The sequence below is a fragment of the Trachemys scripta genome, chromosome 15 (genome assembly GCF_013100865.1).
Source record: "Trachemys scripta elegans isolate TJP31775 chromosome 15, CAS_Tse_1.0, whole genome shotgun sequence".
Lineage (NCBI taxonomy): Eukaryota > Metazoa > Chordata > Testudines > Emydidae > Trachemys > Trachemys scripta.
This window is the reverse complement of record NC_048312.1, coordinates 2,561,962-2,588,141: the sequence shown is the minus strand read 5'-3', so window position 1 is coordinate 2,588,141 and position 26,180 is coordinate 2,561,962. Positions and strand designations below refer to the sequence as shown.

General features: G+C 47.6%; 1 protein-coding gene across 3 annotated transcripts in view; it reads left to right on the top strand.

Annotated features, from left to right (window-relative positions):
• MYO18B (myosin XVIIIB) overlaps positions 1 to 26,180 on the top strand; it is a 188,217-nt gene that overhangs the window by 70,608 nt on the left and 91,429 nt on the right. For all 3 annotated transcript variants that reach the window (XM_034790788.1, XM_034790789.1, XM_034790790.1), the window contains exons 17-26: positions 1,197 to 1,380; positions 1,765 to 1,966; positions 4,780 to 4,889; positions 13,022 to 13,087; positions 14,848 to 14,976; positions 15,833 to 15,976; positions 17,580 to 17,669; positions 22,607 to 22,726; positions 23,479 to 23,587; positions 24,615 to 24,739. In XM_034790788.1, coding sequence (XP_034646679.1) covers positions 1,197 to 1,380; positions 1,765 to 1,966; positions 4,780 to 4,889; positions 13,022 to 13,087; positions 14,848 to 14,976; positions 15,833 to 15,976; positions 17,580 to 17,669; positions 22,607 to 22,726; positions 23,479 to 23,587; positions 24,615 to 24,739 — 1,279 coding nt within the window. The remainder of the gene's footprint in view (positions 1 to 1,196; positions 1,381 to 1,764; positions 1,967 to 4,779; positions 4,890 to 13,021; positions 13,088 to 14,847; positions 14,977 to 15,832; positions 15,977 to 17,579; positions 17,670 to 22,606; positions 22,727 to 23,478; positions 23,588 to 24,614; positions 24,740 to 26,180) is intronic.

Genomic DNA, 26,180 nt, shown 5'->3' with positions numbered 1-26,180 from the left:
TGAGGTTGAAAAGTTTTGTTTCAATAAGATTGAAATGCTTCATTTCGACATAATTTTGTTTATCTATGATATGATCTAGTTTATATGTTATATTTATTATTCAGAACATTTCAAGATCCTGCAGTCCTCACTCAGGCAAAACTCCCATTGGTCTTTGGCTCAAACTGAGTGCCCAGGCTGGGATTTCGGCATTACAATGAAATTCCGTGGGACTTGGGCATCTGACTCTCTTTGGGCCCTTTGAAAGTCCCAGCCTGAGCCCCCACTGTGCGCTCAGGTCATTAGTGTCTTCAACAGCCGTTTCAAAGTGTGAACATCCTTTCCAGGAATGGATCTTGGTCTCCCTGGCTGCCCCGACCAAGGGCGATTGATTCGAAGGAGACACTAACGCTATTCAGCACCAGTCCCCACTAATGTAGAGAATGGATGAGTGTGAACATCCCAAGGTTCCTAGGGGCACCGGGAGCAGCTACTACACACGGGGCTGTGTCAGACACCAGGCGTCACATGACTAACACCATTCCTTCTGTCTCAAAACCACTGGGATTTGTATTGTTTCCTCTAGCACCCTGGCACATATATAATCAAATAGTTATTCATGTCCTTACATAGGCAGTAACTTTAACCCGCTATTAAGCCACCTTCAGCTCACTGCGTTTGGGGTTCATTTCAGTGAGGAAGTTAATGGCCATTATCCACTATGGATGAGAGACAGAGATTCTCTGTTCACAGCCAGGTTTGTCTTACATAGGCCGTGTTCGATGTGAGCCCTGTGACACACTCCCTTTACCTGGAGTAGAAAAGGGGAGGGGGAAGTCTGCTGTTGAGATACCCTGTTCCTTCAGTACCTGGTCCCAGTGCTTGCCTCTAGCATATGTGCTGGGATACAATACCTGGTTAAACATCCAGAAGGAAACGCAGGTTCTTGGCACATCATTCCAGAAAATACTGCATTTCAGACAATGATGACGCAAAGTGGCAGCTTCCCCATAGGTAAGGAAGCTACAGTATCCAAACACTTTCCTTAGCAGTGTGCTAGCCAGTGCACAATCATGGTTTTTATTCCGTTTTGCAGTAAGTTGAAAGGAAAAGGTTTTTCATTCACCTTTGGGCCATTATTGTGGCATCTCTGTGATCTTATCAATCAGCCCATTTGTGACCGTGGCTGGTTTATTTCACTGTTTCATTTCTGACAGAGATGCTCTGAAGAAGCTGTTTCTGCCTCGGTCCAAAATGCCCCTGATTTGCCGATCAGTGGCAGGTCTGGAGGGAAATTCCCAGCAAGCTTTGCAGCGTACTGGTTGTGTGAGGAAGACCTTCACCAGCAGCTTGGCAGCTGTGAAGAAGAAATCTGTGTGTGCTCAGATCAAACTTCAGATGGTGAGTAACAGAGTTGTCTTGTTACCCTCATGTATCGTAAGGAGTGGGTCAAAGTGCCTTTATACCATAGAGCCTGTTGCTGCTTATGTCATGAGAGTCTCCTGATGCCTCGGTTGGCTCGTTGTCTCTATTGCACTGGGCATTGTACAAACACCGTAATTGACAGCTCCTGCCCCACACAGCTGACAGTTCACTCAAACAGTGACACTGATTTGGTGCCATTTTTCTCCATTGGCCAGTTCAGTTTCTGATTCCTAGTTATTTGAAGAAACTCCTTGTATGTGGCTGAAAAGCCCATCAAGAAGTGGAAAGGGAATTTCTGTTCTTCTGTTATTTCAGTCCCCAACTCAGACACATCTAATTTATCTTTTATTTATACCACAGGATGCTCTCGCAAACCTGGTAAAACGATCCCAGATACACTTTGTCCATTGTCTTGTTCCAAGAGTGGGAGCAGATGGCGCAGAAGGGAAGCCCTCCCAGCCCTGCATCACAGGAGAAGTAGAGCTGACTTTGGACGTACCAACCCTGAGAGTTCAGTTGTCTGGGGCCCAGCTGTTAGATGCATTACGCCTGTACAGGATCGGTATGGCAAGCCTCCGTTGCGCTATCGTTTTTTAGCATGTGTTTGTCCCACCCTCCCTTAGCCGCTGTACTGCAAAGCAGCTCAAGTGTGCAGTTACTAATACATGGAGGGCTGTTAAACTACTAGCTCCCGACTCCGTCTCCTGATTAGCCCCTTCTCAGCACGTCCTGTCTTCGTCCGTCACAGCGCAGTGATTGCCCGCTGGTCTTTTGCTTTGGCCATGGGAAAGAGGTGGATTTACCATGGTTTCTAGCTCCTTCACCCCAGGCTGAGGTTCTTCAGGACCTCTCCACCCCTCCCGACTGCAGTTCTGCCCCCTCAGGAGCTGCCGGCCCCTCTGCCAGTTTACAGTCATGGAGCTGTGCCCGCTGAATTGTGCATAACTTCGTCAGTCCTAACGGCTGCCTTTCCCTTAGTTCCCCGCTGAGATGGATGAGCATGACCTGCTCCCAGCTGAGCAGTTGGCAACACAAATGTTTCAAAGGGAAACGTAAATCAGGCCAGGTTCTGCCTGTTCAGAGCTCTCCTTATTGAGCCTTTACATGAAAAATCGGATATCCCTGACATTCCCTAGCACTTGGAGCTCTTGTCATGTAAACAGTCCGAACCAAGGCACAAAAACTGCCAATTCCATCCACACATCAAAACCGGCACTCCCTTGGCTCTGCTCCCCGGCCAGTGCCTGCAAGAACTGCAACCCAGAAGGCTTGCAAACATTTCCCACACAACGCAAGGCAGTTTACCAAGGGGAGCCGCTAAAGAGCCAGGAACTGTGTAGATTGTCCCATGGTGATGAGACCAACTTTCACTCAGTTCTGGTGACAGCTATTTATCTGGGTGCATCTTTCATCTCACCTAGAATGTGCCTGGACTGGCTTCCGGTGGGTCTGGATTCCAGGGGCAAGTAACTGTTGCTGAGTGAGTCCCCTGCTTCTTCTGACTCATCTAGCGTTAACCAGCCAAAGTGCCCCCTCCAAGAGCATTTGCCATGGTGGGGGCTAAATGGGCAGGGACAGTTGGGGGCCCAGGCTATTTAGTGCATTGTAGAGCTTCCCCTGGCAATGAAATGTCTGGCAGTGGGGAGAACAGAGCATAGACCGTCTATGTTCTTGGTGCCCTGCTGTGCCCACAAGGTGGGGGGCCGTGGGCTGCATTAGATGTCGTTTGTGCATGGCCTTGAGAGCTGGGTACTGGTGAGGAACCTCGCAGTGGTCTAGATGTGAGGTGTCCAGGGATAGTCATCTCTCCCCACGAGCCAGGCAGGGTTATTGACTTACAAACCACTGCAGTGTCTTTAGCGACAGAGGTGTGGACAGCAGAACCCAGAGACGATTTGAAGGAAATTAGTCACTGCTCCGGGTACGTGTTTGTTAGAATTATTGGGCGAAGTGGAGAGTTTCTGATGCCGAATAAAGCCTGGCTCTGCAAGCTGTGCGGATGCCTGTCTCCTGCTTGTTAATAATAAATATAACTGGATTCGAAAGCACTTGTGAGAGCGAGTGTGAGCATTTGGGACAATCAGGAACAAAGAGAAATTATTCCTACTTTGGTGCCTTACTGATTACTGCTTTGCTGTCTTTGACATCATGCAGAATGAGCCGGGAGCTGCCACGGGGACATATTCACAGCCGAGATGGCAGGCTGACCTGCTGGGTGACAGATCAGGAGCTGGGACTCCGTTACACTCTCTCTCTCTTGGCCAATACAGCACAGCGAAAAGCTTTTGCATATATTTTAAATTGGCACCTCGTCATGTTAGCCCAGCCATGGAGTGTAGATTTGGTTGGGTGAAGGTGGTTTGTATTATGAGAATACCTAGAGGTCCCACATGACACCAGGGCCCGGTTGTGCTAGGTGTTGTATACACACCTAGAAAGAAACAGTCCCTGGTCCTGTGAGCTTACAGTCAAACAGACGAGACTGACAAAACGGGGGAGAGAGAAGCTCTGATCAGTCCCCACCTAGTGCGTGGCGGGACAGAGGCACAGAGAGATTCAGTGACTTGTCTGAGGGCAGATCATTTGTGGCAGAGCTCAGAATAAACGCAGCTCTCCTGAGTCCCGGTGCAGAACGTTAACCACAAGGCCGGCCTGCCTCTCCAAGGCTATGGCTTCTGTGCACTAAGGAGGAAGGATGACCCAGAGTTTAGGGCACTGACCTGGCACTCAGGAGACCCAGGGCTATTTCCCTGCTCTGTCAAAGGCTTCCTCTGTGATTTTGGGGAAACCACTTATATTCTCTGTGCCTCAGTTTCCCTGTAAAAGGGGGATTAGCATCATATGTTCCCACCTCACAGATGGATTGTGAGGTGCAGAGATGCCCCAGCAATAGGGGCCATACAGGTCTCGTTAGTAGCTGGCAGTAAGGTTGTCACTGCCTTTTTAAATGGACAATAAGGTCTATCCATCTGTAGATAGAAGGTGAGCAATCTTCGCTGTCACTCCATTGAGAAGTTGTGGTGCTGAGATAACATAACATGCTCGCAAGCCCATGTCCCTTCTTGTCATCCGGCCTTGCTTCATGGGGAGCATCCCCAGGCCTTGCTTTCTCTCTTACCATTTCAATCCCTTGCACTAGCATGTTCACCCCTGTGCTCCCCCGCCCCTCTGCTTTTTGTAAAACAGAAAGAAAGTTATGTTGTTCTCCACCAGCCACCCCAGCATAACCTGTCACCCCAGGAGGAGGAGAATATGCACCCAGTTTTTTGTTTTCTGTAGAGATCGATGGAATCGCCCCCATTCTGATTCACTGATTAGCTAATGTGCAGCACCTCTCTCTGAAATCTGTACCCTACTCCTCTCTGTCTCTCTCAGGTTACGTGGATCGCATGGTGCTGACTCAGTTCCGACGCCGCTTCCAGGTGCTGGCTCAGCCAGTGATGAAGAAATACACATCGGCATATGAAATACCAGATGAGAATAAGGTGCGTGGATTGCCCACAGTGTGTTGCTGGGGAGGGAGTGACCTGCAGCCAGATCCGCTCTCACGCAGCGTTCCCAGCTGCAAACGTTCATTCACAAGGTTGAAAAAAGCGTCTATTTGGGGTTCTTGTTATTTCTCTCCTGGCTTCTGAGCCTTTCAGCTGTACTCGCGAATGTGTTCAATCTTCTCTCTGCAGCCACCAGGGCTGGGAGCTGCTTTTATTACACAGATGAAAGTTGAGATTCTCAAGTCAGGACTTGACTGCAGGAGCTGGGGCTTTAAGAAAACACCAAATACAGCGAGACTGACTATAAAGTCACAAGAGCTGACAACACTGCGAGTGAAGCGATAGGCCCATGGATCTGCAGACCCAGCCCGTGGGTTGTTCAGACAATGAGCCGTCAGAGCCCAGTATTCATAAACAAAACGTGCAGAGGCTGCATATGGGCTGCTGCTGGTGTCACTGGGGCATGGCTGAGTTTGACAAACGATGGGCACAGTAGCAAAGGAACCAAGATTCATCTGCTAGCTTCCTCTTAGCCAGCCATTGATTCAGCCAGAGTAGTCATCTCAGATGCCTGAGACGTTCTAATTGCCCCCTGTGGCTCTCAGCTGAGGATTAATCATGGGGAGAAGAACGCCTGAGTTCATGCTGCTTTCGTGCACTGAGATCTAGATACTCCGTGCAAGGCTCTGGCATGTTTCACATGGCGCAATGCAGTGATGGGGATTAAATTGTCCTCTCTGGCTCGTGGAGGGCAGCGCTCCATCCTTCTTGGCTTCATCCTTCCCTTTGGTTAATGAGGGTGTAGTGACCTGAGTACTTTAGCATCTGTCTGAACTTGACTGGAACAGCAGCAAGGATCCTGGCTAGTCCCAGTGCTTCTCCTCACTAGAATTGGGTTTTCACAAATGCAATAGACAATCTGAGTCCTGGTCACGCTATCACCATTTGCCCCCGTTATTGCACAGTGGAGAGGCCTTGGAGAAACCAACTTGGAAATGAAACTTGCTTTGTTCCTCCTTAAATACCAGAGAGTAGTGTAAACTGATTGAAAAGTCCTGCTCGTGGGGGGCTGGCTGGTCCCCTATTCTGCAGTGGTCTGGGCTGCAGTCCCCTTACATTACAGTGTAACTTTATTTTGTACAGCAGGTTCCATACGCTCTGTGGAAGGTGAAACGGGTGGGTGGGTGGGTGGGTGGATGGTCTCAGCTCGTCAGCAAACAGCCTCAGCATGGAGCGGGCAGAGGGGGAAGACCAAAGCTCCCAGTAGCAGCAGCAGCAGTTTGTCTGCCAGACCTAAGCTTAAAGGGTCACTGTCAGGGAACCCCTGAGTGCAGAGGGACTTGTTTTGTTAGCCCTCAGCCAAAGAGCGGGCTCTGTTTACCTGTGAAGAGACCCACAACTGCCTCTGAGATTCTATTGAGAGAGTCATAGAAACTACAGCTTCATTGAGGTGATGCTTCCTCCATCCACCTCCCCAGCCTGGCCTGGGCAGGAGTGTTGTATTGACTGAGGGTAGCACCGCCTGTTTCTTTAGCGTGGTGACAAATCACCCCAGATTCCCATTCTCCCTGCAGTGGTTGGGCCTGGCCACTGTGACTGGCTCCCTTTCCCTCTGCCTTCACCCAACACAGCGGGGGAGTCACCCAGAGATTCCCCCAGCTGGGGGTGTCTGAGAAGAAAATAAGGCAGCGTTTATAGAAGGGAAGGTGGATAATTTAATCATCAACGTCTCTCTCCATTTCTTCTCATTAATGGCCATGTCAGTCACCCACTTGCCTTTTGTGTAGCAAAGACTTCACCAAGACACTTCTCATGGGGTTCATCAGTTTCATGAGTGTTATGGGATGGGGCCAGGGTCTGATCTGATGGAAAATGATGCAACAAGGTCACGTGCAATAAACATAGCAGAAAAGTGAAGCTGCAGCTCTCTGCATAGCCAGAGCGGCTTATCAGTCGAGGATGGGGATTTCCAAGGATGTGCTCAAAGCCCATTGAAATTCTGTGACAGTTGGGAGCCAAACTGTCTTAGGAGCCTATGAAAATCCCAGCTCCAACGTACTCCTTCCCTTCCCCTAAGACGTGTGAAAGGAGAAGGATGCTTAGGAATAAAACCTACTGGTTTATTTGCTTGCAGATTTCATTTGCTCCCACATAGATTTTGAGTGAAAATGGGGGGCGAGGGAATGTAACTTGTTATGAAAAAGCTGATAAATATTCAAAGTCTGGAAGGGCCGATCGGAGATAAATTACACATAGATGTGCTCTGTTGTGCAAACTGTCAGTGTGCAAAGTCAGTTCGGACCTCAGGATTTTATCAGACAAGTTTGACGGCTGGAAATGGTCAATATTGATATTAAATGCTGTAAGAAGACAGAGGTGGACGAGTCAGCCGAGCGTAAGCAGGGGATTGGGAAAATTCATCCGCCCTGGTGCTGGCTGTAACGACATTGTGTTATAGGACGTCTGCATTAAGCTGCAATGGGCTGCATTAACTCCGCCACTGGAGCAGAAGAGATGTTTTTCTTTAGTCTTGAGTTCAGTGTACACACTCTCTCTGTAGGACCCAATCCTCACAAACTGAAGTTAATGGGAGTTTTATCGTTGATTAGGGAGCGCAGCAGTGGGCCTTTGCAGTATAAATGTGTATTTTGATTCCACCTCTAAAACACTCCCACCATGCAGTAACTAGAGCTTGGCAAATAACCAAATTGCATTGGCAATTCCAAAAAATTGGGGGGGGGGAAGTTGAGTTGAAATTTAAAAAAAACTGTTTTGGGTTGAATTAAACATTTTGGTTGGGTTTGGAGCATTTTGAATCGTGTGTATTGTTTTTTAAATGAGGAAATTTTGAACCAAAAAATCATTTTGATTTTTTTGGCATTTATATTTACTGAAACAATTAGGTGAAACCAACATAAATTTGCAGAACGTTTGGGGATCACCTAATCTATGTTTTTCTCTGAAAAAATGTTTTGTACAAAAAACTTTGCCCAGCTCTAACCTATAGTACAGTATTCACTCAGCTCTAGGTTATCAATTCCCAGGCACAGTTCCCCCCCAGGCAGTCTCTGTCCCTCACTGTCCCATCCTGCTGTTATGAAGATTATTGTTATTGGTTCTGTATGTATTTGTTGTACTGAAGCTCCTAGAAGAGTATCAAGGGGTAGCTGTATTAGTCTGTATCCACAAAAACAACAAGGAGTCCGGTGGCACCTTAAAGACTAACAGATTCATTTGGGCATAAGCTTTCATACCTTAAGTGACCTTATGCCCAAATAAATCTCTAAGTCTTTAAGGTGCCACCGGACTCCTTGCTCTTCCTAGAAGAGTTGCCCAGGCTGGGTCCCTGTTGCACTACGTGCTGTGCAGACACAGAAGACAAGACAGTCCCTGGCTCAAAGCGCTGACAGTCTTAGACATTCTGACTCTCACGCTTGGCCAAAGTTAATAATCACTTACGGATTTAAAACTCACTTGTGAGCATAGCACTAAACACAAAGTCTCTCCTGCCCCCACACTCCCCAACCCCAACAGCTTGGAATGTAAGGAGGTTGCATTTGCTGAGCATGTCCTGGCCTCCATGCCTGACCTCAGTCAGATATCTCGTGGCCACGTTTCAATGTGGCCTCATTCTGTTTAAGAATGGGCCTAACGAGGAAGAGGAAGCAAGGATGTGTACTTCAGAGAATCACCCAGAACACTCGGAAGCTAGCACCAAAGAAAACGTGCGCTCTTTCTTTTTTCATAGATTTTATACATCCTGGCTCCACATGGGAATTTGCATTGTTGCATACTCAGAAATGAATAATACGGTATCTAATTGCATTACATAGTGGGTCTGACACCCCCCAGAAAGCTTATGTCAGGCTTTCATGGGCAAATCTGCTTAGCTCTTCACAGAACTCAATACAGATAGATCAAAGCAATGCAGATTTCAACAAAACTCCATGCTGGAATGGATTTGTTAGACTTTGACACGTTGTCTTAACAAATATAGGATCTCACACACACAGGCCTGTGTGAACATTCACATACACGCTAGGTCGATAAGATGCTCTCATTTTTTATATGTGAATGAAAAATGATGGCACATATAGTAGTCCCACATAAATCTGCAAGGCCTCAGAAGATGTGTCAGTTAAGTACTGATATGAAATCTTCAGTGATGCAAGATAATATTTTTTGCCAGCTATGCTAGAGAAGAGGTATTGAAAATACAGGATATGTTATGACTGAAGGTAAAGGGGTATCACTGAGAATTAACCAAGCTTTTATATCTGTAACAATTGTGAAAGCTCTTTGAAATACTGAGCAGTACCTGCAGGAAAGGTGTTAGGATTAACTAGTGATGTCATCATGGATGTTGGATGGGATTTTCAAAATTGCCTACGTGATTTAGCAGCACAAATTGTATTGACTTCTGGTGGTGCCTCAAGGAAATTAGCAGTTCGGATTCGACCTTTGACCTCGGTGGGTTCTCCGGTTCCCATGTTGGCAGGTTTTTCTGCTGCTGCTCATGGTTTCAATTCAAGGTCACTTGTATCTCTGAAGGACCATTTCTGCTCCATAGAAAGTTATGTTTTGTCCTGTGTATGCAAGTCAGGCTCTGATCCCATGTCCATTGAAATCCATGTGAGTATTTTCATTGTCAATTAGACCCTGGAAGCCTGGTAAAATATGGAGAGATCTATAGACAAAGAGCAACTTCTACCCATGATAAACCCAGTTTAGGTTCCCTGTAGCTTATCTGGGAATGCTCTCTCGTAGCTCTCCAATAAGCACGCTGGCAGATCTTTCAATACTCTCTTCTGCTCACAACCTGAATGAGAGACTGTGCAGTCACAGAATCATTACCGATCGGTGTAGTGTTGGATCCGAACTCCTGAGCCCAGGACCGCCCAGAGGGGAGGGCAAGTGGGGCAATTTGCCCCAGGCCCCGGGCCCCACAGGGGCCCCTCGAGCCCGGCAGCAGTCCGGGTCTTAGGTGGTGGGAGGCCCTTCAGTGCTGCCGAAGACGTGGAGAGACTGAAGGGCCCCCCGCCGCCGCTGAAGACCCGGACCGCCGCCGGGTGAGTACAAGCACTGCAGCTTCCCCGCTTTGCCCCAGGCCCCCTGAATCCTCTGCTTGAGCCTTTATACTCTCTCTCTGCTCTTCTTGTTCTTTTTAAATAACTTTACTGCTGGATTCAGTTCAGTTCAGAATGTTATAATGGTGCCTGAATTAAATCAATAGCCATTTTTATAGGCTTTTGACGTTTTCATGGATGACTGATGAAACCTTGGCTTAGTTCTGTGATCTTGCAGATTGCAGAGCATGTCAAAGGAGTGAGCCAAAGGTGTGACTTTTGTGTTTTTTATAATTTGGGAACCAGATTCTCAGTGATGTTGTTTTGTCTTCAACCAGTCTTTAATGCCAGCCATGTATACTAGAAGGCTATGGAGTGCTCCGGAGAGGTCACATATAATGCTGTGGCTTTTAAATATTTCTCATACAAATGTGTCCCTAGTGCCTGTCTGAATTTAAACAAGGAAGGAGACTATTCTGGGAAGGTTTTATGTGGAACGTTGTTTTACTGGAGGTTTTATAGTAAAAACTCCCGGAGGTCTGGGGTTTTCAAGCAGCCCTTCTTTTAGATCATATTCATCCTCCTCAGGATGTGTACTATGTTTTTTTGGCCCTTTGTTTTTCACTAGTTTATTATCTTGACTCAAAGACCAGAGCATCTGAGTTCCATGCTTTTGATTATTCGTGAACATGGGTATTATTGAGTGGTGATGTGATCTGCACTATCCAGAAAATCCTCCATCCTCCTCTTTTTATGGGATTTGTGAGAAATATGGAGCTGTCTCCTCAGACTCCCTGCAGCTCTTCCTAAATGTGTAGGCTTTCGGTAAACAAAGAGATAACTGTCCTTGGAGCGTTCTTCTAAAGACTATAATTAAAAGCTGTCAATCTAGCCTCTGAAAGTCCGCCTGCTTTCTCTCTGAAGAATATGTCACATTTTCCAATTGCCAGCATGTCAAGAAGCCTTTTTGTACTGCAGAAAGCAACAAAAACCTGAAAACACCTTGTAAGACAGTGCAGAACTCCATCCCTTGATATTTTCAAATAGCTCTCTCCCTCCAAGGCTGCTGAATGGCCTCGTCTTACCTTGCCTCGGTATTACAGAAGTCAGCTTCAGCGGCGCCTTTCCTGCTTTGGTCTTTCTGCTGTCCGGGGAGTGGAAGTGGAATCAGTTATCAATTCTCATTTCATGTCAAAGGAACTCAGAGACATGTTCCAGGAAAGCCCATCTATAGTGGCCCTTTGTGAGCAGTGTTGGGGGCCTTTCTTTCACTTTTTAGGGAACATCCATATAGGAAGGGTTTCTGATTAAAAAGAAGTATAAATTACTGAGATACATCCCTCATCTCGTGACTGCACATCACAGAAGGCAGTACAGAAATAGTGGCTTGTGGGTGCCCTGTTACTGGGATGTTTGCAGAACTCATGAGACACACTAGCATGTTCTTACTGGATTCAAATGACATTTTCACCACCAAATTCCAAACCACTGAAGCCTCCTGGGTTGAGGGTTTGTTACAAACCCAAATTGTGAGCTAGGTTCACTGCAGGATTTGTTAAAGTACGTGAGCCTGAACAAACTTGGCCCTGTTTATTAGAAATAGTCATAAATCCATTAGAAGTCACTGGGAGCCCAGGTTGGTCATCACAGCTGAAAATCAAACCCTTTGAATTTTGGGGTGAAATCATACAAAACTCAGTTGTTTGGGCTGCGTTCTGCATTGAGGTTTGGGATTTGTTTAAACCCCAAACTGAATGGAAATGGGAGGTGGGGGGAGCTTTTCCTGAAATCTCATAAACCCAGCCCACAAAGCTTTGCATGGCATTAATTTCTATACATTTCATCTGTAATGAGACACCGTCTTCTCTTTGACAAGACTAGCTTGGATTTGTAAAAATTCTCCAACCAGCCGTGTTCATGATTTTCATAGTGGAAGCCCTAAACCTAAAATAAATTCAGTTACTGCTCTTCTAATTCTTGTACCTTATGATTAATAAGTAATGTGAGCAGACGTGGGGAGTAAAAACGTCTAAAACCAAACTGCTTATTTTTTAGCTGGACAGGGACATGTATTGTTTGATGCATTATACTGCAGAGGCACAGCTCTCCTCGGTAATAACAGCATGGTTGTGATTCCACAGCGTAGCCATAGCTGCAAGGTAATGAGAAAGAAAAGGGCACGTACCTTATGCACTGTGTACGGGGGTCGTTTCTGCTTGCATTGCTTTGGAAATATTTTTAATAAATGTTTTGCAAGTCTGTGAAGCCAAAGCCCAGCAGGGGTGAGGGCATGAAATCCATCTGCTAAGTCACTGTGAGACCGTTAGGCTTTTTTTTTGCAAAGAACTAACAATTATTTTTCTGACAGGTTCAATTTTAAAATAAAAGCTTGTTTAAAATGCATCCTTGCCAGAGACCTATGGAAGAATTCCCTCTTTGGTATTTGCACGGTGGGGCAGGGGTGCCTCTAACGGAATCATTTCAAGTCGCCCAGGGCTAGAGTGGGCTGTAGTTCTGGGTCTCACTTTCTCTTATGTGCAGTTGTGCTGTACTTTGATGGGGAACATTCAGCTCTTCACTTCTAAGGACCAGTCCTAAAGGGCTCTGAGCATCTCCAGGCTCAAACCACTAAGGAGTTGATTCTGCTCTCCCCTGAATCAAAGGCAAAACGCCTGTTTGCGTTGTGGCGAGCAGGAGGGGACCCATCCTTTTGGGGCAATCCTAAAAGGAGCTAAGCACCCCTAGATTTCAGAAAGGATTGTGGGTGCTCAGCATCCCTCATGTGGGACACTGTGGTTGTCCTCTAGTGCTTATGCACCAAAACCGTGCACCCTGTAGACTACACCATTAATCTGGCCACCCGCCTCCCCTCAGCACTACACTGTAGGCCTGTTATAAATGGCAGCTTTCTGTCAGTTTTAGTGGAGGGTAACTCAGGTCTGATTCAGCCCGAAGAGTATAGTATATATCAATTCCCTTGTTGTTTCAATACAAGTCAAACCAGGTCTCTGTGGTCAATGAATTCACCAGTCCAGTCCTTAATGTACTCTTTCTCCACAGGCAATAGAAGAGCTCTTCCAGGTACTTGATCTGGAAAAGAAAAGTGTAGCAGTGGGACACAGTCAGGTATGTTGTCCACAGTCCTTGTGTCGTAACTGTGTAAAATCCAGGCTTGTGACCAGGAGCACTTTAGATTCAGAACCTATCCCCTAGTGACCTAACACAGCGAAAGACACTTTTCTTGCTTCCATGTTGTAACCTAGGAACCTAAGTCCCGATGGAAATCAATGAGACTTAGGCTCCTAACTCACTCAGTCACTTCTGGAAATGTTACCCGATGTGATCTATACATCAAGCCATTAAGATCCTACAAGCAGGACATTTCCAGATGAATAGTTGCCACAGTAACATGTTCACACTTAAAGCTAATTGCAAAGAGAAATGAATTATATATACACTGCTGCCTCTGTCTCAGGGATGCTAGAGAGAAAAAAAGAATTCATTGAATTATTCTAGGGAGCAGAATAACTTTCTTTCATCTTGCATACAATAGTTTGCAATTATCTCTTCTATGAATCCCTCTTATTTTATCAATAGCATGATAGCAGCACCAGTCAAATCTTGTTATATAGGAGTTAGTATTGTCATCACTCTGAACATTGATTTTGTACTGGATTGTGAAGTTAATATAGCCATTAATGAGACAATCAAATAGGGGTGAAGCAATCAGAGCATTATCTCAAGAAAGCCAGTTTTCATGGAAATGCTCTCTGATACCTTTTTGGTTCTTTTAAAATATAGATTTCAATTACATTACAAGGCTCACAAATACAGTTTTATTTTTAATAATCCGTTTTCAATATAAAAAGGGTAATATGGAGTATTTAAATCATTGGTCAAAGCACTGAGCGTTTTGCTTGACTAAGGAGTGGAACAGGATCTCTGAATTTAGCCTTCTATTGGTCTTTCAAAATACAAATACATCAGCACAATCTATGTTGTTTGAGGCATGTTTGTAACAAGCTCAGGTAAAGTAAATGACATCGTTTCTTTGGTTTCTTCCTGATCTACGTTGGTACGTGTCTTCCTATGTTACCACGTCGTGCATACACAATTGCAAATGCATTTTGCAACAGAGAGTCCAATGTCATCTGCCCATAAAGTAGGTAATGACCAAAGCTCCATGGTCAATGTCTCAACAACATGCAGCTTTGAATAGGAGTTAGGGCATGAACCTGTAAAAGAGAGGACGGAGTAAACAATAGAAACAGTGAGTGAACTGCAAGTTGAATACAATGGGGTCCAGTCAGGCTCCCGGAGCCAGAGTTGGGAGGGCAGGTTCACTGCCCTAGTGACAGTGGTGGAGATGCTGTGTCTGGAGAGAGCAAGAATAGTGCCTCGAAGTGGGGTGGGGATGGGAACCCATTCTTAATTACTGAAAAAACATAGCTTGTGCTTCCTTCAGACAGCATCCATCTGGGGTGAGGATTTGCTGGGCCCTGGGGGGCCATCAGGACATGAGCACGGCTACAGCATGCTCTGATCTGAGGGGTTCACTGCTGACGCCCCCCCTTGTGCTGGGGGGACAATGACGGCAGTACCATGGCACAGCAGCCCTGGGCAGAGGGGGGACTCTTCCCACCCTCCAAATATGGACCATTCATTGTTACAGACATAGGGCCAGCGTCTGGAGACGCGTGTGGGGCTCCTGCTGATCTCAGCGGAAGGCTGGCGGGCAGAGATCAGAAGCCAGAATATGGCCTTTTGGCTTTAGCAGAGGTGGTCACTAAGCCACGGTTAAAAGAGCAGCTCTTATTTCCTTCTGGACAAATGCTGGTGAGAGGCCACATTTCCGGTGGCGATTGATTTCCATCCGTTGCCCCCAGGTTTTCCTGAAGCCGGGCGTAGTCTCCAGGCTGGAGAAGCAGCGAGAGAAGCTGATATCCCAGAACATGATTCTGCTCCAGGCAGCTTGCAAGGGCTTCCTCTCCCGCCAGAAATTCAAGAGATTAAAGGTAACTGCCTTCCTGTGCTCCTTTGCCTCGGCAATGCGACAGGGGTCGCCCACGTCTTTGGGAGAACCCAGCTGGGCCGGAGGTGACCCGTGGCTCTGCTGCTGCACGAATGGGCTGGGCGTTCCTGTATTCTCTCCTGTTGCCCTAAGGTCACCCTAGGCAGGAGAGAGGCCTCATTTCCCCAGGCAGGACATTGTCAATACGTCTGGAAAAGCTTGACATGATCTTATTGAATAGGAGATGGAACAAACGTCTGCCCATTAATCATGGGCCATACTAGGACCCCTGTACTCCTGTTGAATAGCACCGTGAGCAGCCCCAGGGCAACTGCTTAGCGCGAGTAGGGTATCCCGTGCTGGCCCCGATATTTCAGAATTCCTGGGTCTTGTGTAACATCCCGAAACGCTTGCACACACAGACACACAGCTCACTGTATTTAAAAAGTTTGCAGGATTCATTTTTAATTTGCACCTTCTAATTTTCAAGCTAAATCTTGCAAAGCCGCATGGAACGTAACCAAGCAGGTAGGCAAGGGCCAGTCAAACCACAGCTCAGGGCCATGTGTATTGACTTTCTGAAGTCAAGCAATGCAGTTCTGTGCAGCTTGGGAAATGAACAATTCGTTCCCAAAGCCACATTTTGATATTAGTTGGTAACATCTTTCATATCTTCTTTAATACCAAGCTCTTCGGCCTTGTCTCTGCTGGAAGCAGCACATTGCCATGCCCTGTTTCGATTCTGGTGAAGCGCTCCGTTTTAGCACTCATCCGGAGCTCTTGCTCATCTCTCGCTATCATGTAGTGAGGCTGATGTCATTGCTGGACGAGTGACATTGTTTTTGATGCTCTAATTTCAGATTCAGCGCTTAGCCATTCGGTGCATCCAGAAGAATCTGGCGGTGTTCCACGTGGTGAAGGACTGGCCATGGTGGCAGCTGATGAGCTGTGTTCGGCCATTGCTTAGTGTGAACATAGTGGAAGACCAGCTCCGAGTCAAAGACGTATGTAACAGTAGAGCAAAGACACTGAGTGGGATGCTCAGCATGCTAGCCAGACAGGAAGTAGGTTTTACTGCCAGAAGAAAGACACATTTTGTTGGTCATACCCAAGTTTTAAATCCTGTTTCCAGTCCTGCACCGTGTGAGCCGGGTAGTATGTTTTCAGCTTGTCCGAGAAGCGGAGGTACAGAAATAAGAATAAGGCTTTTCAGGGACACATGGGGAAAGTGGGAATCTGACCCTCTCCTTAGAATAAAACAAAACACACAGGCGACAAGTTGGTCTGTGAAATTAAATTCAAGCCCATTACAAAGGCAAGGCCAGCTTTTTGGGTGCAAATACAAGCACTGGACCCAGTCCTGGTTCTGGACAAGAGGCCCCTTCTAGCTTTGGTTTAGACATGGCCCCATCACTGGGACGTGAGAGGGTCCAGGCCCCTCTCTCTCATATCTGAATGGAGAAGTGGGAAGCAGTCCTCACCTTGCCTGGAGAAGGGGCAGTTAAAGGGGGGACTTTTCCATGCGCCACATTCATGGAGGTCCTTTTCCAGGGGCCCTAAACAATCTAACATGGAGCCCAGACTCCATACCATGAAAATGTATTTTCCTGGGACCCCACCCCCACCCCCAATGCTCTTTCCAACTCCAAACGCTCCTAAGGAGCCACTGAAATATTGTCCTTCTGGACCACCAGAAGCAGACCACCTAGGCCATGGAGGGACTACATACAGCAGCTGATTTCTGGCTGCCAAACACTGGGCTCTGCAGTGCTGAACAGGGCTAGCAGGCCACATTCGCCCCTGACAGACCAGGCTCAGCTCTCTGATGTCCGTGGAGTGATGCCTGCTCTAACCATAGCTCCATTTGGCCCAGTGAGTCTATTTCAACTGGTACTCACTGCCCCGGTAAAACCAGCTTTCAATCTTTCTCACAGTTTGTGGCTTGTGCTAAGCCCTCAGCATATCTGCCTTGGCTTTGGCTGTTCCGTCTCCTCCCTTAATAGGTTTGAACTAGGGATGTGTGAGCTGGGTCAGATAAAATGAAAACTGACCCAAGCCTTTGCTTATCCCTCAAAACTTGTTGGCGGTTCCTAAAGGCCCTGCTGCCCTTTAGTGTCTGCATTTAACCATGTCTCTGCACACTCTGGTTCTGTTCAACATCGGACATCAAACGGTCAAGACACTGCAAGGCAAAGCTCTTCTTGCAATATTGTTAAACTGCCTGACAAGAGGAAATGCTGGAATCTCACAAGTGTGTGTGTGTGTGTGTTTGCAGCTGTTCTTGCCTGATAGCTGGCCGGGGTTTCAAGCATATTTATTAGATAAGCAGCATTCAGGCACTTGGATGCTCATCCAAAGCGTCTGTGGTTTGCTTCTTTCTAATTAAATGTGTGCTGTGCATACACCAAAGCTGATGTTCCCTCCATTTAAATTAGTGTCAGAAACCACATTCCAAGCAATTAACAGCGATCAGCCCTTAAACTTGCCCAGTAAATTTTCTTAATAAGGTAATTATGTCTCTCCCACTTATTTTTAACAGAAAAGCTAGATTTATAAATGAATAAAGGAGGCTAGAACTCTAAGTTTGTGTTTGGCAATTGTATTTAGGAGGAGCTTGCAGCACTAAGAAGAAAGCTCGAAAAATCAGAGCAGTCACGTAGTGAACTTCGGCAGAACACAGAACTGTTGGAAAGCAAGGTAAATCCTGACAAATTAACTCTTTGTGCCTCTTTCCTATACGGTTTTATTAGATCACAATTAAAAATTAAGGTGTGTCCCAAAAGATTGAAGATGAATTGTACTGGCTCTGTGAGGAGTTAGACGAGTCTAAAACCTGCTGGTGTATTAAACACGTCTGGGCTCGTGCCAGTTGTCTCCCTGTCAGTACCTTGCAGATCGTTTAGAGAGAATACTGTGATGTCTGTCCACATCCAGCTCCTCTCTCCTGTACTCCTCTCCAGCCCGACCGGGAGTCGGGAGAGCTGGGTTCTGAAAACCCTCACGTTGTCATTTTTGAACATGGGTTAACAATCCTTGAAGAGTTGATTTTATGTTTAATCTACCAAGAAAATTACCCACTGATTAATTTTATCAGGTCAGGTGCATGAAATGGGTCATTTGGGAAGCCGGCAGCTTTTGCTGTTCTCTATTAGGAGATCTGAGTGGGGATGGGTGTTTTCTCCCCTAGCAGATGGGACAATCGTTGTACGCTGCCTGCCATTATCTTGCCTGCTGAGCAATCTTAAAGGCTCCCTGTTATTTTGAGGTTCTGGTACTGATGCCAGATGACAGACCATGAGATTAGAGGAACTGGCAGGTAACCAGTTCATGTAAGAGGGATGGGCCGTGTGCTGCTGGAGCCCCAGGGGCCGACACAATGAGCATGACCAGTGTTAACAGAGTTCTCCTGTATCATCCACCTCATAGGGCCAGTGTCTCAAAAACAGCTTCATCATGGGCCACTTTGATGCCCCTTTAATAAATGCCATCACAAATCTACTTCTCAGCATTGAATGCTCTGTGCGCATTTCCTCTCGTGTCTGCTCTAGTGCTCACACATCTCTGGCTCCGGCCCCTTTGTCTCCCCCTGCTCCCCCCACACAGATGCCCCACTGGTTTACAACCTCATTGACTGGCTGCAAGGGGCAGGGTAACAGCTACGCAACCAAAGTGAAGGGTAGTGAGGAAGTGGCAGCAGTCCCCTGTGGTCACAGCTCACCAAAGACACGGGGTATTCGGGTGCCGAGAAATGGCCTCACGGATGGAATCCAGCCTCCTGACAAGGACTCTGATCAGACTAGAAATTGTACACAAATGTAACACGTTCTCATCTCACTCTCCAGACTGCAGTCTCAGCAACCTCTGCGGACAGCAGAGCTGGAACAGATTGTGTAGTGGGGGTGCTGAGAGCCATTGAACCAAACTGTAAACCCTGGATATGAAGGAAACCACTTCAAGGCAGGGGCTGCAGCAGCCCCCCCAGTTCCAGCGCCTATGTCTGCAGATACCAGAAGTAGCTTAGTTTAATGGAACAAATGCTAACAAGGAGAGGAGGAGGCAAGCAGTAAAATAGCCCATCAATCTGTGGGCACAGAGTGTGACCCCGTTGGGAGCTGGGGATGTTAAAAAGGCGGAAGCATTGGAGCAGATATCAGGATTCTGGAGACAGCAGCTGGGGGCGGAGTTATTCTGCTTCAGAAAGAAGGGGCTGGGAGATGTACTGAGGACAAAATAGGGCTTGGCTTGGGCAGAATGTAGGAGTCTGCACTCTGATCCCAGACTTGGCTCCACATTGGGAGTATGTGAGATGAATAACCACCTGGCCCTTGCTACTCGCCAGGTCTCTGAGCCGCCTATCTATAGATCCTGCGTTGTCCCAGATTGAATTCACTTCCCGAAGCTACGCTTGTTCCACTGCTGGAGCCGCTTGTACAGCCCTCCTGCAAGCTGTAAAGTCTTAAAAGGCTGTCCGGGAGGCTGTCAAATAGGGAAAGGAAAATCGTTGTAAACCTGCATGTTTCCATCTTTTCTGATTTTCTGGACAGTTTGTAAGAGTCAATGATCTGTTTGGAACTTCTACTTCTGGAGCCTTCCAGCTGCCTCCAGGGGAACCAGCCAGCCAGGTCTGATTGCAGGGCTAGATCCTGGTCAGACAGACATTGCAGAAAGGGGAAATCACACTCTCAGTTAATTTCTTATTCCTGTAGCCACATGCTGATTATTTCAACTGGAATTTAACCCTGGTCAGCCTGAGCAGTGAGAGCAGTGCGGAAACCTGATCAACCATAATCGCAGCACCCAGTCGATGTCAGATGGTTTCCGCAATGGGCAAATTGCATGAAAATATTTTGCTCCAACAGCTAGTTACTTTCCAGTGTGTAACTCATGACCATGTGTAGCCTCAGCCCTCAGCTGTCCTGAGTATTCACTGGGCACAGCTCCAGGGGCGGAAGGGAGGGTGTCGTTTGCGGTTGGAGCTGGTTCAGCCCCAGAACTGCTCTATATGAGGCCTATCTGGCTGTGGCCCCAAAGGCCAGCTGGGGGATAACCAGCGCAAAGTGTCCTCCAGCCTGTCCTCGTCTTCCTGGCAGAATTCCCGGCATGACCCTTTGCAGGGGAGAGGGGTTACATAAGAGTCAGCTAATGGCTCTCCTCCAGCCGAGGAGCGAGGTCCGGGAGAAACCCTGGCTCCACGGAAGTCAGTTAGAGTTTGACTATTGACTTCCGTGGAGCCAGGGTTTCATTGGGGCTCGGGATTGAGGTCACGGAGCGTGTGCACATGGGCACGCACGTAACACGTATTGCACATGCTCAGCGGCTGAGGATGTGTCAGTAAATTGATCAGGCAAATAATGAGTGTTCACTTCGGGGATGACGATGTTTTCATGTGAGCAGCAAAGAATGATTTCGCTCTCTCGGCAGAGATGTTTTTCTGTCGTTATTTGCACAGATCCCCTAGGAACAGGCTGAAGGTTTCATTTGGAGTCCCCAGGCTCCCACCAGTGTAATGATCATGTTAATGAATTAATTACTCCAAAGTGGCGTTTGAATGAAGTAGAGAGGAGATGCCCAATTTATGGCAACTTGTTCGGTAGAAGCAGGGCCTTTTCCTCCAGTGCCTGGCACCTACACCTGTGCAAAGGGTGTGAAACACAGCCACAAGGAGCAAAGCAGAGGAGGCTCCGACCTGAACCTCGGCCAAGGCTTTCCCCTCTTCTCTACAATCCCTGGGGAAGAGCAGCCAAGTGCATTTCCTGGGGGGAAATCTTGTATCGACAGCTCCTTCCCTTCCTCCCTTCCCCTGGGTGCTGAATTGGATTGTTGATCACAACCATCCACCTGTGTTGATTTAGTCATTAATGGCTTATGGGAATGGTGGGCCTATACACACACACACACACACGCACAAAAGATGTGGAACTAATGGGCCATGTGCCAGTCATTAAACCAATCACATTGCTTGTATGCCATATCCCTTGCACCTGCTTTTTTTTTGTTTTTGCAATCGGTACGTTCTTTTTCTGTCTGCGTAGGGCCGTGCACATTTTAGGGGTTACTGTAATATAAATAACTAGTTGCACGCATAAGCCTACATTAAAAGAACATTATTAAGGTTGCAATTTTCTAGGTTTAAAAAACAAACTGAAAAAATAAAAATTCCATCAGGTGGCATCATATTGGCACCTATGTGGATCATCAGCTGGGTTGGAACCATCAGCTCCTCCATACAGACCTCTGCCATTTGAACTAACAGAGTAAGCATTAGCAGTAGTAAGTTGTCATCCTCTATGTGGACCAGCACTAGAGGGGATGGGACATTTTGCCATTGGGTTTCACAGATAATTGCTGATGGCAGAGGAATGGTGAGACTCAGGGATCTCGGATTCAGGCTGTGAAAGGGAGTGTGCTCTAGTGGGCACAGACTCTTCTACTCACTTCCAAGTTTGACCCTTCTGCCCCATCCCCTCCAACCTGTCCTGTTCCATCTCTTTCGCATCCCTGGATGGTCATCCCAGTCCCATTCTTCTCTCCTCGCCAGTCCTAGTCCCAGTTCTCCCTCCACACCCAGATCCTTGTCAGATCTGTCTCCCCTCGTCCCTTCCCTACTTTTCCCACAGGAATAGCCAAAGGCACCTCCCGGATACAAGATCCACCCACCTGCCAAATTTCACATCACTGCTCCAAAGTATGGGGATGCCAGAGCTCTCAAAGAGAAGGGCACCAGATTTTTTTTTTAATGTGGGCAAAACATATTTTCCCCAGCTTTGTTCTTGGAAATGGCTGAACTGTTTTGGCTGAAAAATTCCAGTAAAATTCAGCGTGAGACAGATACATGGCATAAAAAATTTCAGCTCAAACAGTTGTAGTTTGGCAAAGTTATAAGCAACTGAAAACAGGGTCTTGTGAAGGGAAGTGTCTGGCAACAGTAATACGTGGCGTTCCCAGCCCCGCCTGTAATAATCATTGTATGTATATAACTCAGTCTGCAGTACAGCTAACTGGGGGACTGGAAGGGAGCTAAGAACATGAGACCAAGGCGCTAAAGTACAGGTTGGATTAACTGGCCTAGACCCAGTGGGTTTGTATGGGGGTGTGGGAGGATAGACTGAACTCTTACTGAGTCTTTCAGGACAAGAGAAGGTGAAAAAATAACCTAGTGCAGTCAGCAGAGTTCTGAGCATGAGCAAATAAAAGAGGCAGCAGGTGGTACAGCAAACAAACGAATATTACCGCCGGGAGCTTCTGCACTCAGACAATTCCAGCTACTGCACTTTCCAGCTTGTCAGCACAAGGCAGCCTTAGGTTCTAGCCAGGCTTCCAGAGCAGGTAACAAGCATGTTTCCGGGAGGAGAATGAGTGTCAGTCAATACTGTGCATTGATCCTGTCTGCAGAGAACAAGTGGGGCAGCTTCAGAAACCAAATCAGCTGCTAGTACATGTCAGTAGCTTGTCAGCCTCAGACACTGAGCATGGTCAGCTACCCAGATAGCGCCAGCTCAGCCCGGGCTCCGTGCATAGGCAGAGAGGGACCAAAGCGACTCTTGTTCCAATCAAGGCTCCTCTGTCGGCTTCCCCTAGAAGAGCGCTGATGTGCTTGGCCAGCTCAGACTTCACTTTGTGTTACGCTCCCCCAGATCTTAGACTTGACGACCGAACTCTCCGACGAGCGGTTCAAAGGCGAAGCGGCCTGCCAGGTCCTAGAAGGTGAACGGGCTGAGCGGCTCCGGGGGTCACGAGAGATAAAAGAACTGCAGGTGAGTGTCAGGCATGAAGAGCTTGGCCATGGCCCAGGTGGCATGTTTGTGCTCTCCCCAACAGAGCAGCTCCTGGCTGAGGGCAGCCCAGCATGCACCTCCGGCACGGAGCAGCGCGGCCCCCTTTCACTTGGACCAGTAGCACTGTGACTGTGTAGAGAGTGCCCAGCCATGGGGCTCAAGTCTGCGCTGATGGGGAAGTGCACTCTAGGGACTGGTTATCAGGGCATTGCGTACCGAGACTTGTGAGAAACATTGGGAACCTTCACTTCTTTAGGCAGCTGCCAGTCAAGAGGTGAGTGGCCTAGTGTGAGCCCAGCCTGAGAGGAAAGAGACCTGAGTTTTGTATGCATCTCTGCCACTAACTCACTGGGACCTTGGTCAAGTCACTTCTCCTCTGTGTGGCCCATGCTCCCCACCTGTAACACGAAGACAGCACTTGCCCTTGTCTGTGAAACACTTGGAAATCCTGGAGGAAAGGCACTAGGGATGAGTGCATATGTGATCATTATTATTTATTTCAGTTTCATACTTAGTTTCACTCACTGTTGACAGTGTGAGTCCAGCTGCCAGGGCTGGACTCTCTTATTTCTGATTAAGCCAGAGACAGTGAACAAGCGGGCACTAGTGGGACCTTTCCTGCCAGGATCACACCTGGAAGTGTGGCTGCGCTGGGGAAGACCGTTTTGGTTCCATTTGGTCTGTGCAGTTTGCTTGCAGCTGGTAGGAGCTGACCCACTTCTTCCTTTCAGAGTAAATACGACCAAGTGCAGAAGAAATTGGAGTCCGTGGACAAGCAGCTGGAAGAAGCTCAGCAGCAAATTCAGTTGCGTGAAATTGGGATAAATGGCGCGGCTGGAGGTAGGGAGCACGAACCGTCCAGAACAGTGATGTGCTTCAGAGACAAACTCAGACCGGGTGTGAATGGCGGCAGCCCTGTTGTGTTCAGGGGGATGGCACCTCTGTAACCCGGGTCTGAATGGGGCCCCCAGTGTCCTGTCAGTTTTGCCCCATTTGCATCTGTCTGGTTGTTGGGAGTTTCAGGACACCCCCAGTGCTATTCCCGTCCTAGAACTTTGCCACCAACCACCTTTAACCCAGCGGCATATTTGCCGCCATCTGTCACTCTAGATTGCCCGATCTGACATAGCTCGGGAGTGACATCTCCTTTCTCCATCACTGCTGCTACGGCTTCAGAGTGTAGGACGAGCGAGGATGGAGACCGAGTGTGTCGGCCCAAGTAGCCGTTGGTGCTTCTCTTTGCTGCCCGGGAGACTCCACGCTCCAGAAGTGTCAGGAATATTTAAACCAGAGGGTTTTACAGACAGTCGCATCCCTTGTGATGTGGCCCACAATTGAGTTTACTGGATGGGAAAGGCGTAGCTCCCTAGGGTACACCTACACCGCAATAAACACCCGCAGCTGGCCTGTGTCTGCTGACTGGGGCTCGCAGGGCTGTACAATTGTGGTGTAGAGGTGGGGGCTCAGGCTGGACCCTGGCTTTGGGATCCTGCGATGGGGAAGGGCCCCAGAGCCAGAGCTCCAACCTGAGCCCGAATGTCTACACCGCAGTGGTACAGCCTTGTAGCCCAAGCCTGAGTCAGCTGACACAGGCCAGCTGCAGGTGTTTAACTGCAGAGTCGCATCCCCGGAGAGTTTCGCGATCCACATGAACTCCAGGAGAGAGATGTGTTTCTGTCCGTGAAGGGTCAGCACTGCGCAGTGCACCTGCATCGTGCCAGCGTTCTCAGACTGTCTTGGAGGTGGTGCATGTGGCTAGCTGACTTGTTGAATACAACCCTTCACTCAGGTCAAAAGGGAATTCGCTTTCTTAGAGTGCTTGCTGCCTGGTTCCAGGCTGCTACCTGGGCCCGCTTTCTGCTTACAGGCGAGGAGTGGCAGATGCGATTTGACTGTGCTCAGACAGAAATCACGTTTCTCCGAAAACGCCTTGCACAGCTTGAAGAGAGGCTGGAGTCTGAACTGAACTGTAGGGAAGAGCTGGAGCGAAAGGTAAGTGCTGAGAGGTCAGCGCTGTTCCTGTTCCGTTGGGTACGTGAGTGGGGAGCTGCTCGGGTGGGGTAGGGGAGAGAGAAAGTTCACATCCTGAATGTCCTGAGCTGGAAGAAATCTGTTGTCATGGTAAAACCATTGCCACTAGTGATGGGGGTTGACACAGCCTCTAGAATTTGTTTGCAGAGCTTTGGGGCCGCCTCTGTGCCTATCTAACTCCATGGGGCTAGTTGCTTGAGCAAGGATTTCTTCTGTCAGTAAGGGTTTGTAGGATTGTGCTCTTAGATGTGTAATAATAACATCTCCCCAGTCACACTCTTGCCACCCGAGAAAAATCACCAAGTCTTTGTTAATCTGAGAAAAAAACAAAGCCATTTTGTAAAATTGCATTTACAAAAGAATACATCAGAATTCAGCATGGGTCAAATGTGCAAATATGCATAAAAAGATACATGTACACACCTGCAGGGCCTTAAATTCCCAGTGAGTTCCAGTTGTGTTGAGAAAATGTGGCCCCAGTTTTAAAAAATGACAGGTTGTTTTGTGGGTGCTTGCCCCATTTTGTGGGTGCTTGTCTTGAAGCACTGAGAAGGCCCTGGGGGGTGGGAGACAGCCTGGACCGTGTCTCAAGTGAAGCACCCAAAAATGGAGACAACCAAAATCACTGTCCACTTTTGTACGTTTTGGTTTGTGCTGGTCAAGAAAGTAAAGCAAAGAATTGAAACCTGAACATAGCAACATCCTGGGGCAATGGAACTAGAGTCCTCTCCTTCATGCAGCCCTGAGCCATGACCAAGCCGCCGCATGTCTTGAGCTGCATCAAGGAGCTGATACATTTCATCTCCACATCTTCTTAGTAACTGGAATGACATTTGATGTGCTAGACTACATTAAAAACCAAGTCCACACCTCTCCAATGTTTGATCAAGGCGTATTCGTTGCCATAGGCCTCACGGGCAGATGATAGCTCTAGGAAGAGCTCCCAATGCCACAGAGGCATTTTGAGAGTGTGGGTCTCTCTTTACAGCAGCTTAGAAAATCAGTTCACTCGGCATTAGGAGCAAAATAAAGAAATAAATACCTTCACGGTACATTACAAAGTTATAATATTGCAACTAATTCTAAGGAGCGAGGGTGAAAGAAAACAGCCCATTTGCTTTCAGATACTTAGTTCAGAATTACAGGCTTCATTAACTCAACATTTTGCTTATTTAAAGTTATTCTTTAATGACTCCACTTCTTCATTCGTGAGCGCTCTGGGTTTCTCTTCTTCCCGAGCCCAATGCGGATCCTTAGCAGAAACGTTTTTCCACTTTAGTAAGTTAAAAGGCTCCCTTTCACATCAAAGATGAGAGCCAATGGTCTTAAATATCGCAGCCTTAAATTCCCAGTGAGTGCCAGTTGTGTTGGGAAAATGTGGCCCCGGTTTTAAAAAATGACA